At 41.9% G+C, this 16,195-nt stretch overlaps 1 protein-coding gene across 8 annotated transcripts in view; it reads right to left on the reverse strand.

The window, feature by feature from the left end:
- The window catches only part of znf532 (zinc finger protein 532), a 195,147-nt gene that overhangs the window by 54,564 nt on the left and 124,388 nt on the right, over positions 1-16,195 (reverse strand). For all 8 annotated transcript variants that reach the window (XM_041185665.1, XM_041185715.1, XM_041185655.1 and 5 more), the window contains 4 exons: positions 9,488-9,666; positions 8,434-8,610; positions 2,902-3,064; positions 1,650-1,928 (listed from right to left, as the gene is read on the reverse strand). In XM_041185665.1, the coding sequence (XP_041041599.1) occupies positions 1,650-1,928; positions 2,902-3,064; positions 8,434-8,610; positions 9,488-9,666 (798 nt within the window). The remainder of the gene's footprint in view (positions 1-1,649; positions 1,929-2,901; positions 3,065-8,433; positions 8,611-9,487; positions 9,667-16,195) is intronic.

Raw genomic sequence — 16,195 nt, forward strand, 5'->3', positions numbered from 1 at the left:
CAGTAACACCAGACAAAGGCTCTCAAAATTAACCTTTTGTGTGAAAATCTTCCTGACATCAGCTCTAAATTTTACTTCTTGTAAGTTTGATCCTGTGTCCCCTTGTCTTACTGCCAATTTAGTATGAGCTAATTTTCTGGGTCTACCTTTGCCAGGCCACTTAGGCCAGTCTTCTTGTCTGAAAAGCCCAAGTACTATCTGTCCTCAAGAAATGCCTACCCAGTTTCCCTCATCGTGCTAGATCTTGTTCTGCTTCATAGTTCTTCTTATAATCCTCCTTCTCCATGATCATATCCCCATCCAATCCCTTCACTCCTCACCAATCTCCTGGCTAGTGCCCTTTGTATGGTCCTCCTTATCAAGAAGCATTCAAGGCTTTTTTGCTGCCCAAGTGTAGAAAAAGTTGTTGTTAAATTTGTCAGTTTGGAGCAGAATTACTATAACACTCCTGTTAAGTCTAGAGGCCACTGCAGTCATTGGAGTGATCCTCTCCTGATCAGAGAGTATATAATTCAATCCCACATGTGGGCCAGAATTTTTCCGTCAGCGAGTTGGGGGCGGGGCCTGCTTGCCAACATGAAAATGGAACTCCCGACATCATGCCGCCCCATTTACTTATTCAGGAAGGCGGGCGGACAGCGAAATCAGCTGTCCGCCCACTGACCTGTCAATGGCCAATTGAGACCATTGATGGGATAATTAAGCTCATTAAATGCCCTGCCCGTCCAACCTTAAGGCTGGCGGGCAGGCCAGGAGCCCCAGGGGGGAATAGAAAAAACATGAAACCTCATCCACTTGCGGGATGAGATTTCATGTCCGTTTTAAAAATATTTAATAAACTTTATGTCCTTTTTATTAACACGTCCCATCTCGTGTAACATCATCACATGAGGGGGACGTGTTAATAAATTTTTTATTTGTCTATTCTTGATGTTTAAAAAACTTTCAGTAATCTCCCTGAGACAGCACTTAGTCTCAGGGAGATGTGCGCTCTTTTGCACGCATGCGCGAAAGAGTGTACTTTGACAGTTGAGGAATCCCTCCGCCAAGCCGGTGGGGCCCACATGCCCACCAAGGGCAAAATTCTGCCTGTGGTTGCTACAGTCAAGAGTTTACTGCTCAGAATAAACCACAACCCAGGTTTATTTTTATGTGATCTGCTAAAATGATGCTGCTATTCGCTGTATTCATCAAGCATGATCAACATAGTATTTATTTCCACTGTGGCATCTACAATCACAGGTATATTTTGGAGATTGAAATTACTGCTCACTACAACTCTGAAATACAATAATTTCATTTCTATATTTATAATTTATAGAAATCTTAAATAAAGCACCTGTTCTTCTTCGTTATTGCATGTTTTTATAATGGCTCCCAAAAGCAGCCTTTATGGAGATTACAAAAGCAAAATACATGGGCAAATCTGGAATAAAAACAGAAAATGTTGGAAACACACAACAGGTCTGGCAGCATCTGTGAAGAGGAAAACAGAGCTAATGTTTCAGGTTGATGACCTCTCCAGTATTTTCTGTTTTTATTTCTTATAGGGATTATTTAGTTTAATCGTTTCTCCCTGTACGTTTTTACAGGACTCCTTGGATCTCAGAAATTGCTGCCTGATTCCTTCCATGTTATTTGGTTCATACCTTTCCATGGTCCTTTTTCATGTGAGAAATGTAGTCCTCTCGTTCAGGAAACCATTCCTCGCAGTCTTGACACATCCAGCCAGGGTTATTTGCTTTTGACCGGCTCCCAGTTTTCCTCACAACCACCGAAGGTTTCTTCCCAAGCCGGTCAGTGCCATTAACAGCACTCCCATCAGTTTTATTCTGTCCTGCTGATGTAGTTACTGGCTTTGTGACCAATGGCTGCTGAGGCCCCAGGTTGGGAGGACCCTCAATGCTCTTGAGTGTGCCATGCATGGACTGAAAGATGAAAGAATGAGGGATATAGGTCATCATTATTACATTCAATCCATTGGGTCAAGATTTTTTAAGCATAAGTAATTTAAAGTTAAGACATTTTAACATTGGAATAGTATGACCACAACTAGATGTAAAAAGTGACGGACCCTGATTTTTAAAAAAGCTAACGATCCAATACAGAGAATCAAAATACAAACACAATTAACAAGTGCTAGTAAATGGGGTAACTGTTGACTAAGGGTGACAATTGTAAGTGGCAGAGTGTCAGCCTTGGCTCAGGGGTCGCATTCTCAGTCATAAAGTTGTGGGTTTAGCCCCCAACCCAGAGATTTGGGCATATAATCCAGGCTGGTACTTCAGTGCAGTACTGAGGGAGTGCTGCACTGTCAGAGGTGCCATCTTTCGGGTGAGACGTTAAACTGAGGCCTCATTTGCCTGCTCAAGTGTATGTAAAAGATCCTATTGCGTGTTTATGGAAGAGTAAGAGGATTCTACTGGTGTCTTGGCCAATATTTATCCCTCAGCCAACGCCAACGTCAGTATCACGTTTCTGTGGGGCCTTGCTATACGCAAATTGACAGCTGTATTTCTCTATATATACTTTAAAAGTAATTCATCTGCTGTAAAGCTTTTTGGGACATCCTGATGAAATATGTTATATATAAATGCAGGTTCTTTCTTTCATCATCATTTTAAGACGTGTTGCTGATTAAAATTAAGGTGTTTCTCAGTGGAGAAACTGAGAAAGCCTTTGGAAGCAGCTGGACTGATACTGAGAACACTTATCAGGAATGTTCTCCTACTCTTCTTCCAGGCCTTCAGTAGCTCCAGAGACTCAATGCTTCAAATTACACTGGAGAGTTTTCTTAGCAAAACTCTTAAGAATTAAATCATTATTTATTTAAACAAATAGTTTAACAAAGTAGTTTACCCACTTTCAAAAGCAAATATAACACAAATGGGTGGTATATACCTTAATGTGTTCTACCATGAGCTGTTTCTGCGCATACAGCAACGCACAATCTGGGCACTTGAAGACTGACACTTTCTGCTTAGCAACATGTTGATCAAAATGGCTGCACAGCAAGGTTTGCTGAGTAAAGACTGTGTCACACATGGAGCATTTGTAGATGATTCTAAAAACAAGGGGAAAATTAGCATATATTTGAAAGTACTTTAAGACTTGGGGCACTATTTGCACTATTTTATGTCCATTTCTGTGAAAACAAGAATCATTCGATATTTTAACTGGACTGGAAACAATATTTTACAGCCTGTTCTGTTCTATTATATTCTTTAATTCAATAGTGGCATTGTTCTGCTGACAATACAGCATTGTAAAATGCTGTAAAATGTAATATTGTAAAATGAGACTAAACTTTGGGGAAAAGAGCCTTTAAAATCTTCTGATTTCAAGGTATACAACAATACTACAATGAATTGCATCAACAAGTCAAGTTTTGTATAGTCCCATCTACCAAATTTACATCTAAATCTGGTTCCTATTACAATTCTTCCCAGCTGTTTTCTGGGTTATTCGATTTAAGTAACTACAGTCATGGTCACTGACATTCTGACAAAAGCCAATTGCATAACTTAGTCTCAATAGTTAAGCGTGCCACACTCCAGCTGAAATTCTTGGTTTTCAACTTCTACTTCCAATGTTATCAACAATCAAAAGAAGCAATGGGGGCCATTGAGTGAATGTCTAATGAACTTTTGTCGGTTTACAATGGATTATACAATCAAAGTTGGTTAAGCAAGATAATGTGGGTAGAAAGTTTACCTTGCCTACTGATCAGGAAATATTAAATCTGCTAGTCATTGATAAATGACAATTGGCTGCCTGAGTTACAAGTGACTGACTATATTTCAAAAATGCTGCATTGGATGTGAAGTGCTTTGTGATGTTCTGAGGTCATGACAACTCCATATAAATGCAGGTTCTTATTGGCCTAATGGAATTTATCAAGGAAAGGTGTCCATTTAAAAATTAATTTATCAGCTCACTATAGTCTTAACATAATTTCATGTTTCAGTCAAGCAATTATGCCACGAAGGAAGTACGCTGAAAAACACATGTCTTAATTCCTAACCATAAAATAAGTCTTGACTCAAGTTTTAGTCCCTCTAGTCACAAGCTATTTTCAATATCATGCACCACTGACCCCAAATGAAAAAAAAAGGATGAAAATTTATAACCACACTTTTCTAAAGCTGTTCATTCATAAACATCTACATCAAACAAAATCATGAGCCCGCAACAACTCAAGGGCAGATTTTTGCCCTTATCGGGAGTGCTCGTCAGGAGCAGTCGGCATCCCGGCTGCCGCCCACGATCATGAACTGCACCATGATATCACGCTGAGGGGCCAATTAAGCACCCCCCCACCGCCCAGCCCCCGGCATGGAATGTGAGCGGCTGCGCAGAGCACTGCCTGTGCGGGTGGGGGGAGGAGGGTGAGCGGGCCAAGCACAAACTTTACACATACGCGCAGAAGAGCGCTTCAATCTCCCTGAGCTGCCTCAGGGAGATGAAGTGCTGTTTAAAAAGGCTAATGAAGAAAATAAAAATGTCATAAAACAGGAGCATGTTTTTAATTCAAGTGTAAAATTTTAATTTTATTTTTATTTGCTTTAGGAAACCTCATCCCGCCCATGGATAAGGTTTCCTGAAAAGTGCAAAGGCCGCTTGGCGTTTTCGCCTGCCCGCCAACCGTAAGGTTGGATGGGCAGCGTAAATTTGAATTCAATTACTTTTTAATGGCCTTAATAAGCTTTATTTGTCTGCGGGCATGATGCCGACCCCAGCGCACACCCACTGAATGAAATATCGCAGGACTACGTGATGACATCGGGACGCTCACCCGACGTGTCATTTTACGCTCAGGCGTGTGCCCGCCTACCGAGCTCAATATTCTGCCCTAGAATTCAAGGTTACAAATGGCTCTAAGCGCTTTATTCTAGGGATCAGTTTATTTGAAATTTTGATGTGTCATTGGCTACATGTTTCCAGGGACCGTTGACTAAACAGGCATTTATTTTGCCATGTTGGCTTTACATCTTAGGATCTTTGGTTTTCAATGCCCAAAAAAACAGACTTCCTTTTATGCAAGTCAAATTCAAATTGAATACACTGATGTATATGTTGATAGCAACTCACCAAACAGTTTTACACCTCTCCCAATTTTTATTTCAATGTGGATGTGCTATCACCCTTTTCATTTTATCACAAAAAATCAATATCTACCCTTGATAATCTCGTTTAAGGGGTGCTAGCAAGCATTTTTTAAAATTTTGATTCACCTAGCTATAAAAATTCCAAGAGTGATAACGTTGCTCATTAAGAGAGAGCAATTTGTTGTGTATGATGTTCAAGTATAATCTTTATTTTAAATAAATATTCTACATTTGGGAGTAGCAATATAAGTTTAAGATTGCAGACTGAGGAGAGGTGTCATAGTGATGTGCTTTACAGGGGATGGGAGGAAATCAATGTAACTACACTATCTTGTACACTTACTTATGACTGGCTTACGGACAGCAGAAGCTTGCCAATGGGTTGCCTGTCCCGTTTCTCACTTAGAAAATACGGCATTGGAGGAGAGAAAGGAAAAATATCCTAGAGTTCAGCAATAAACTAACACATAACATATTGGGATAGTAGTAATGTAATGGGCAGAGAGGGGAAAGAGTTCCTAGAGTGTGTTCAGGAAAAATTTCTGTAGCAGTATGTTTCTAGTCCAATGAGGAAGGAGGCACTGCTTGGCCTGGTTTTTGGAAATGAGGTGGGTCAAATGTCAGTAGAAGAACATCGAGGGGCAGTGGTCATTGTATCATAAGGTTTAGGCTGACTACGGAAAGGGGCAAAGAACAGTCCAGAATAAGAAAAATTAACTGGAGGAAAACCAACTTCAATGGGATAATAACAGATCTGGGCCAAAAAAGTTGGAGTCAAAGTCTGAGGTACTAAATGAATACTTTGCATCTGTCTTTACCAAGGAAGAAGATGCACCTCAGGCCAAGTAAAAGATAAGATAATTCAGACACTCAATGTGTGTGAAATTGAAAAAGAGGAGGTATTGGATAGCTAGGGCTATCTGTACCTTGCTTGTCCTGCTTTCTACCCTTAATTAGCACATTCCTTAGATAATATCACCACCTTCAACACCTCTTTGTCTATGACATCTTTGGCTCTCTCCACCTATCACTGGCCCTCTATCCAGCTCTACCCCAACCCCACCACACACACACACACACACACAGCCCCCCCCACCCCCCAAACAGCTTATATTCCACCTTGTTTCTATTTTTACTTAGTTCTGTTGAAGAGTCATACGGACTCGAAACATTAATTGTGTTCCCCTCCACAGATGCTGCCAGACCTGCTGAGTTTTTCCAGGTATTTTTATTTTTGTTTTGGACAGCTTATCTGTACTTAAAATTGATAAGGCGCCATAAGGCATCTGTGCTATAACTTTTCTATGGTTCTATGACCAGGTGAGATATTGAAGGAAGCGAGGCATTGGCCATAATTTTTCAGCCTCCCTTACAGGACTGGAGAGTTGCAAACCTCACACCCTTAATCAAAAAAAAACATGTAAGGATAAGCCCAACAAATACAGGCCAGTCAGTTCAACTTCGGTGGTGGGGAAACTATTAGAAGCAATAGTTGGGACAAAATTAATGATCACTTGGACAAATGTGGGTTAATTAAGGAAAGTCAGCATGGATTTCTTAAGGTAAAATCCTGTCTGACTGACTTGCTGGAATTTTTTGAGGAGGTATGGTTGATGAGGCCTGTTGATGTGGTATATAAGGACTTTGAAAAGGCTTTTGAAATTGCCACACAACAGATTTGTGAGAAAAGTTAGATCTGATGGAATAAAAGGGCAACAGGGATATGAAATTGGCTGAGCAACAGGAGACAGAAGGCAATAATTAATGGATGTTTTTCTGCCGGAGGAAGGTTTGTAGTGAAGTTACCAGGGATCAGTGTTTTTCCTGCAATATATTAGTGACCTAGACCTTGGTGTTCAGGGCACAATTTCAAAGTCTGCAGATGATACAAAACTTGGAAGAATTGGAAACTGTGAGGAGGATGGTGTAGAGCCTCCAAGGGACAAAGGCAAGTTGGTGAAGTGGGCAGATAGGTGGCAGGTGAAGTTCAATGCAGAGAAGTATCAGGCGATTCATTTTGGTAGGAAGGACATTGAGAGAACATATGAAATAAAGGGTGCAACTCTAAAGGGGGTGGAGGAGCAGAGGGACTGGAGGTGTATATGTGCATAAATCATTGAAGGTGGCAGGACAGGTTGAGAGAGCAGTTAATAAACTATACAGTATCCTGGACTTTGTTAATAGGGGCATAGAATACAAGAGCAAGGAAGTTATGTTGAATTTGTATAAGTCACTGGTTTGGCCTCAGCTGGAGTAGAGCATCCAGTTCTGGGCACCACACTTTAGGAAGGATGTGAAAACATTGGAGAGGGTGCAGAAGAGGTTAATGGGAATGATTCCAGGGATGAGGAACTTTAGTTATGAAGATAGTTTAGAGAAGTTAGGACTGTTTTCATTCAAGAAAAGGTTTTCAAAATCATGAAAGGTCTGCATAGAGTAGGAAGGGAGAAAATGTTCCCACTTGTGAAAGGATTGAGAATGAGAAAGCACAGGTTTAAAGTAATTAGCAAAAGAAGAAAAAGTGATATTATGAGAAACTTTTTTACGCAGCGAGTGGTTATGATTTGGAATGCTCTGCCTGAGAGTGTGGTAGAGGCAGGTTCAACTGAAGCATTCTAAAGGGAATTAGACTGTTATCTGAAAAGGAAGAATATGTAGGGTTACGGGGAAAAGGTGGGGGATTGGTGCTAGGTGAGTTGCTCATTCAGAGAGCCGGTAGATATGATGGGCCAAATGGCCTCTTCCTGTGTTTTAACAATTCTGTGATTCTGTGATATAAACTGAAGTTGAGGACAAACATGCATTCTCATTTTGATTCTCTAAATTTCAAGAATACTCTTTTACATTTTGCTGCTCATCTAGGTGAACTATACAAGTGCCAGAAAAAGCATCCAGTTCAGTAAATCATGGAGAAATGCAGAGTAAAAATGTATTTTCCAGAAACAGTGATGCTACCTCTTCTGCATCTCAGAAGAAAATCCTCTCCTGCACAAGTGTGACACTCTGTAATCATATGTTAGTTTCTCTCTGTATCCTAGGTTAACTATTCTTGGTCTCCTCCAGTGCAACGCTCCCTAAGTGAGGCAAAAGACAGGCAGCCCATAGCCAAGTTCCTGCTGTTCATGTAACCTTTCAGAGCAAGGTTGTTAATTTTGACAATCTCGGATGTGTTTTGTCCTGCAGGATATCTGAATTGAGGTTGCTTAAACTCTATTCACATAGGACTTTTACAAGAGCAATGACATTTCACATAAGAGAAGTGCTTTCTCTCAGTGAGAAAAATCTTTGTTCATAATCTAGTAGTAAGCATGCTTATAAAACTTACTTAGCTTCTCCTATTTTGATGCCTGGATGCTGCGTGTAGGCGTGTGAATGAGTACTCGGTGCTGACTTGAAAGCCATGGGGCAGATAGGACATTTATAGAAGATCTCACAGTGGGCACCTTGGATATGAGATTTGAGCGCTGCTAGGTCAGCGTAGACAACGCCACAGTGTATACAGCTGCAAGAAGAAAAATCAGTCAGGAATAAAATGCACAGAACATCCTTACAGCAAGCTGAAAATTAAATTCTTGTGTATAAACAGTTCAGCATTGAATTTTCCCGTGCATTTATTTATGTTGCCAGAGGTGTGGATCCAAGCCCTTTCTCCTTTGGATTGAATGCATCACCTCTTTTGGCAGCCCCTCTATCTTGTTTCCTCCTCCTTCATTTTGTGTCAACTTCCCGGCTACAATCAAAATTGAAGGAACATTTACAACCAAAACATCATCCTATTTGTTTCAAAAACTGATAAGCCTACTGTGTATTTTCTTCAGGTTAAAAGTTCTATTTTGGTTTCTAAACCTTTAAGAGTGGGCATCCAAATAGGAGTGGTAGGTTGGTGGGCTGGATACCAGTAGGGAGGGATAAATTGAAAGGCAAAAAGAAAAGAAAATTTCAACCCCAGCTGGGTCAATATTTTAGAAATACAGTAACTAGGGTTGCCAACTATGATCAAATGTATTCCTGGAGGTTTGGTCACATAAGGTGCCCTCATGCTCCAGCCATTTGTTGGCCAACACATCCATCCTCGTGATGTACTGCCTTCCTACGCCAATTGGAAAGCAAAATGACTCATTACCCAACTGGATAATTAGCTTGACTGCCAGTCAAACAGCCATTTTTTCCCCCATCTTCAGTACTCTTATATCTGGTAAAGAGAAATGTTCAAAGAAAATTTAAAACAAACCCATCTTTTATCCCTATGATTTTTCTCCAGGATTGCACACAGCAGTGTCCTGGCTGATCTTCAATTCCTCGAGACTCCAGCCTAATCCTGGAGGGATGGCAATTCCAACAACAATAAACTCACTGAATAGCACAAACACACAACTAACCGGTATCCGACTTTACGGGTGTAGTGCAGGCAATTTCGGGTGACATGAGTCTGAAAGTGCGAGGACCTGCATATCGCTCCACATTCCGGACATGTGTATGGAGATTTGTGTTGATGTATTCTTAAGTGCGATGAAAAACTGCACTTGTTGGGAAGTAACATCTGGCATATCTGACATGTCTGTATTGTGGATAACACACAAACATTTGTAGTTAATAACATAACTTGCCCACCACATGACAGATCATCGCAAACCACAAGAACAACAACTTGCAAGTATATATTTCCCTTATAGAAAAGCATCTGAAGGAGTTTTACAGATGCTGACTGAAGGAGATATTGAGATGGATGGCCAAATGCTTGGTCAAAGGGTGAAGTTTGAAATGGAATGCTGGCCAGGAGAGCATTGGAATTGTTGAGGTAGGATAGAGGAATGCAAAAGAATTTTAGCAGCCAATAGATGATGTGGGACAGAGGTGGGCAGTGTCACAGAGGTTTAAGTAGGCAACCTTTTTGATGATAGAGGAAATGGGATCTGAATCGCAACTCTGGGTGAATAAAACACTGAGGTTCCATACAGCCTAGCTTACCCAGAGACTTTATCTGAGGAAGGGAATTAGGTCTGTATCAAGAGTAGAGCTTATGGCAAGGGCTAAAGATGATGCCTTGGTCTTTTTAATGTTTAACTGGATGAAATTGAGGCTCATTCAAGACTGCATGTCAGACAAGGGGCATTGGAGGGGGTCAAGCAAAGCTGGATGTCACCAGCATACATTTGGAAACTAACTCCATATTAGATAAGGATAGATTCCTGAGTTCCCCACAGAGCAGGAATGGGAAGTGAAGCCATTTTTAGTTACTAACCACTGAAAACAGTTGTGGGTATCATGATACACATTAACTTATGCTTGTTGCCTCTGATGCAGGCAGCGCAAAAACTCTGTACTTTCTGCTCAGTAGTGTGCAGTGAACTATGGAGTGGCTGTGCATCATAATTGCCCAAGTGAGTGTGAGATTAGCACTACTTAAAGCTAGTTTGGGGCTCGGGGAGGTGGACTCTGCAGCAATAGGTGCAAGAAGTGGCAAAGGAACAGCATCTGGCCTGCAAGAAGAGACTAGTGGTGTAACAGTGGTAGGAGTAGGCTCCAAGGTTCTCTCATACCGGACTGGAAGTCTTGGTGCAAGAGTTGGAGAAGAGGAGAGATGTCCAGTATTTACAGGGGGCCAGGAGACCCTCTGGATAGACATTGCAAAGGCAGTGGGGTCAGATAGCCATTGTGATAAATGCCAACAGTTGAGCCCCAAGGACATGGATGCAGTAGCACAACAAGTTCAATGACGTCATACGAGTGACAAAGGTCAGTGAGTGTATCTTTAAATGCAATATCCTAACAACTGAACCATTAGCTTCAGACTGCTCAATTCACCAAACTCCTATCACTCACCTACCAACAATCTCTATCTATTACAACTCATACCTTGCATTCATACCTTACAGGCTGAGCAATGCTGCAAGCTTTACACCTACATCTTACAGCTTGCACACATTTATTTAATCTCCAGTTATTTAACCTCAACAGCCAGATCATGCAAACTGGTAGCACCAATCTCACTGAAACACTTCCCTCCCTCCTGCAGGACAAAGTGTTATATAATCAGGGGGAGCAGGACCAAACCGGTGGGAGACAGGCATGGATGCATGTCCTTAGCCCAGTAAAGGGGACAGTAATCACTAATAATGGAGCAACCGTGGCAGAGGCCATGGCCAGTGGCGGGGCTGAAACAATCGAGGCTGATAGTATCTCTCAGATTCCACTTTCCCCTCATCCCACAATCTCTTCTCATTTACAAGCTTGAGGTGATATAAGCAGATGCTCCTCTTGCTTTCCACCCCTTCCCAAACTACAATCTAATCCCTTGTGCCTTTGTCCTTTCAGATACCCAAGATCAGGCAATGGTGGAAGAGCAGGAAGACAGTGATGATAAAGAAACACCATCACTCACTTCCATGCTCACAGCTACCATACTTCACATACTTCAGAGCAGTACTTTCCAAACTTTTTCCCACTGTGACCCCATTTTGAGGCGTGTGGTGCAGTGGTGAGAGACCTGTGAGAGCAGGGGGGCCTTTTCAGTGGGTTATTTGGAGCAGGAATCAGGCCTCAAATATGTGTCATCCAGGCAATGCCACCGTTACAAAAAAAAACTGTTAACATTCAATCGAAGCTCAATGGCAGCCATTGCTGCCCTGGCGTTTGAAAGCCCAGAATCTCATCTCGAGACCCCGAGTTTGGGAAGCCCTGCTTTAGAGGAAAGCATTGAGGCAGGTTCTGCTCTTGGTAGCATACTGGGCATGACTGGTTTGCAGGCAGGGTAGGAGAGCGCAGGTGCCAGCTTGCTGGAGGGCAGGACAATTCTTGATTCATGCTGCAGAGGGTCCAGATGAGGACTTCGGTGGTGCGGTCAACAGAAGGAGGCGGATTTACACACTGAAATGCTTGATGCATTAGCAGGCCTATCAGAAAGCCTTCAGTCAAGGAGCATGGAGGGGCTCGGCACCAACTTGTCACAGGCCTTTGCGTAGGTCTTGGAGATGAATTTGGGAGATGCTAACGTTCAGGGAGTATGTAGAGAAAAGGAGTTTGGAGATCAGGCAATAATTTATCAGTACAGAGGAATGGAAGATGAGTTTTTTTGAGGAGAGGTTGACGCCTTACCTACACACACACAGAGTACAGATAAATATACTCACGTGTATATTTACTTAACAAACATCTAAAATCTGTAACCGAGCAATAAAGCACTCAGAATGATCAAAATACACCTGACACTCTCTGCTTTTCCCCTTACTATTTTACCAACAAATGCACAAAAGATTGAAGTACACAGGTATACACAATCTGTGGCGTTGTTGCTGATTAGTGTGAAGAAGTTGTGTGAAAACGTTGGCAAGGGCTCCCACCATCATAACACCACCACCAAAGGAACTGAATATATAGCTGAAAAGGAAAATATTGCAGCTTTATGTGGTGAGAGCGGGGAATGATCTTAATTGGATAGCTCTTTTGAAGAGCCAAGTTAAGCATGCTGAGCCAAATGGCCTCCTTCTGTGCTGTAAGGTTCTATGATCCTTTACTGTGACGATACAAGTCAGATTTAAAATTTAAAGTTAGCCCGATAAGTTGTTATCTGGAACTTTCCACTGTGTGAACTGTGAAATGCTAGCTCCTTTCTTTTTGTTGTTGTTTTGATGTTGTTAGTCAGGTACATATTATGATAAGTGGGAACATTTGCCCAGCTGAATCGATGATCAATTACTGCGTCATATGAACAGTTTCTGAATTAGGCCATTTATTTTTGCGGTTGAATTTGATTGGGCACAGTAACTATCATTTATGATGTAACTTACACATTAATTTACAGATCAAAAACCCCTCCCGATCATTTGGGTGAAACAATTGCAAACTGAACAACATTAGATAATTGTGCATAGAACATAAATTTCACATATCTGGTTATCTTGGCAGTAGTTGAAACTGTCTAACCAGAAAAGCTTCAGGGAACAAAGTTTCAAAAATTTTACATATTAAGTACTTCACTTTTTTTTGGTGGTGGGGGCGGGGAATCCCTTTCTCAAAAGAGCTTAACAGAAAGGTTTTTAATTGTTTTTGTCATTGCCATTCTATAGTCAGCAACAGGGCATTTGTGACACATAGCTTCGAGTTAACTGAGTATTGGATGTTACCTCCCTCCTTTTGAAATGCAACAGGCCTCAAAGTCTATGTCCACATCATGCCTAAATTGAAACTGACAACTTAGAATGTGATGTTCCATGTTCTAACACTCAGTGGCATGGATAAAACTTATCATTTTTTTAAGAAAAAGCAATTTGTCCATTGAATAGTTTAGTAATTTATAGGTTTAAGTGTCTCCCTTCATCTGTACAGTACAATCTTTTAACAGCTCATGTGAATCCTGGACCTACATGGCTAACACTTCTCAACTCCATGGGATAAGAAGGAGCTCACGAACAACACTTGGTGGTATACCAGTTCTTAGGATCAGGCCTTTCAAACAGCTCCTGGATTCACACATGCTCCACAACTATCTTCAAACCTGCCATCGGTTTGCTGTTTGCTCAAAGCTAACTCCACCTTGTCTGCAACGCAACTTCATCATTGGATGTCGAACGTTAACTTTGGACTCTCTCATATTATGCGTTCCTGACCTCTGTTTATGACCAGAACATGGCTCTCCTAATCCCTGCCATGCCAATGTAATCTAAATTCCCTCTAGGGCCATTTGTGTTTGCATTTTGGCTGTTGCTCCAGACCAAAGTCCATTACTTCTACTGCCTTATTTTTCTCTTGGCCGTTCTCTTTCCCTTCCTGTGACCCAGTCATGGTATTTTTCATTTCTGCTCTTTCAGGTACATTTTCCCTTTATTTCTCTTTCTCTTCCTGCATATCTTTCTACACATATATCCTAGATTACCATTTATTTCCCCGTTTCCACTTTCTTCATGGAGCTTGTGCAATTTAGTGCTCCTCATTTTAGGTTTAAACCAAGTCTCTCCTTGCCCCAGGTATGGGAATGAACACTTTTAAAATTGCTGCTTATTTGAATGACACCAATTAAATAAAGAAAAAAATGAAAAAGAGATGTTACAAACTCAGCTAGATATTTCTTTACCTCCTTTACCCAATTTTGCATTACAACTGCTTTCTTCTTAGAGGTTTCCAATTAATGACCACTTAAGGGTCGCTTCCCACCCAGCCTCAATTTTCAGGTTGGCGGGAGGGTCGGAGTGGGAAGCCCAGAAAGTGGCCCTGCTCAGACCTCGGGTAGGTGGGGGTGGGGCGCCTCCATCAAGAGCCTCCTTTCAACATTTGGCTTCCTCACCCCCTGGCCTCTCCACCAATATCCCCACCACCCCGTGTCTCAGCTCCCGATCCTGCCCTGAGATCCCCAAACTTGCCTGGTCCTAGGCTCCCGGAACTTAAGCTAGGATTCTCAGGGTCTACCACAGGGGATGCAGCAAGCCAGCCAAAAGTCCATTGACTTTTGACAGAACTGGGAGATCCCAGTGACGGGTGGGGTGAGAAAATCCCTGCCTTAAGACTCTGGGGGACTGCTTGCAGTTCTAGTCCTGTCCACTGCAGCTTCTGGCGCTGCTGGGGCTAGACAGTTGCTAGCCAATCAGATTGGCCAGCAGCTTTGTCAGGTGGGACTTCTGCCTGACTGAGGGGCAGGAGTCCCATCGCCAGCCAATTAACACTCGTTGGAGCATTAAATGGCTGTGCGGTAGCCAGTATCGGTGGGGGTGCGTTCCCTGCTCACTCTCGGGTGGCAGGGTGGGAAACTGCACCATCCTAAGGTTCTTTTCTAAGGTAATTTTGTTCATTTAATTCACACCACTGTAAAGACCCATCAGATTATCAGGGACCAGATGTAATATTTCCAAGTTCACAGGTGACGCAAAGCTAGGTGGGAATGTGTGCAAAGCAGGGTCAAGAGGGTTTGGGCAGACTTAGTGAATGGGCAAGAATATGGCAGATGGAATATAATGTGGAAAAATATGAGGTTATCCACTTTGGTGGGAGGAGCAGATACACAGAGTATTTCTTAAATGGTAAAAGATTAGTAAGTGTACAAGTACGAAAGGGCCTTGGTGTCCTTGTCAATAAGTCACTGAAGACTAACATGCAGGTGCAGCAGGCAGTTAGGAAGGCTAATGGTATGTCAGTCTTTATCACAAGGGGGTTGGAGTACAGGAGTAGTGAAGTCTTGTTTCAACTGTATAGTAGCTTGGTTAGGCTGCACCTGGTGTACTGTGCGCAGTTTTGGTCCCCTTACCTTAGGAAGGACATTATTGCCATAGAGGAAGTGCAACAAAGGTTCACCAGAATTGTCCCAGGAATGGCAGGACTGTCCTATGAAGAGAAATTGGGGAAACTGGGCCAGTAGAGTTCTCTAGGGTTTCCAAGAATGAGAGGTGATCTCATTGAAACCTACCTGGGGGAGGTGGTGGCATAGTAGTATTGGCACTGGACTGGTAATCCAGAGACCCAGGGTAATGCTCTGGGAACCCGAGTTTAAATGCCAACACAGCAGGTGGTAGAATTTGAATTTTTTTTTAAATCTGGAATTAAAAGTATAATGATGACCATGAAACCATTGTCAATTGTTGTAAAAACCCATCTGGTTCACTAATGTTCTTTACGGAGGTAAATCTGCAATCCTTACCTGGTCTGACCTACATGTGACTCCATATCCAATGTGGTTTATTCTTAAAATACCCTTGGAACAAAGGCAGTAAGGGATGGGCAATAAATGCTGGCCTAACCCACAACACCCACATCCCAATAAAGAATAAAAAAAACTTAAAGAGTTAGATAGGGTAGATGCAGGTAAGATGTATCCCCTGGTTGGGGAGTCTAGAAAAAGGGGATACAATTTCAAAATAAATGGGAAGGCACTTACACTAAGATAAGGATTTTTTTTTAACTCAGAGCGTTGTGAATCTTTGGAATTCTCTACCCCAGGGGGCTGTGGAAGTTCAGTCATTGAGTATGTTTAAAGTAAAGATTGACAGATTTCTAAATGCCACTGATTTAAATGGGAATGGGATACTGTGGGAAAAAGACATTGAAGTGGATGATCAGCCATGATCAAATTAAATAATAAAGCAGGTTAGAAGGGCTGAATG

This window comes from Carcharodon carcharias, chromosome 1 (assembly GCF_017639515.1).
Source record: "Carcharodon carcharias isolate sCarCar2 chromosome 1, sCarCar2.pri, whole genome shotgun sequence".
Taxonomy (NCBI): Eukaryota; Metazoa; Chordata; class Chondrichthyes; order Lamniformes; family Lamnidae; genus Carcharodon; species Carcharodon carcharias.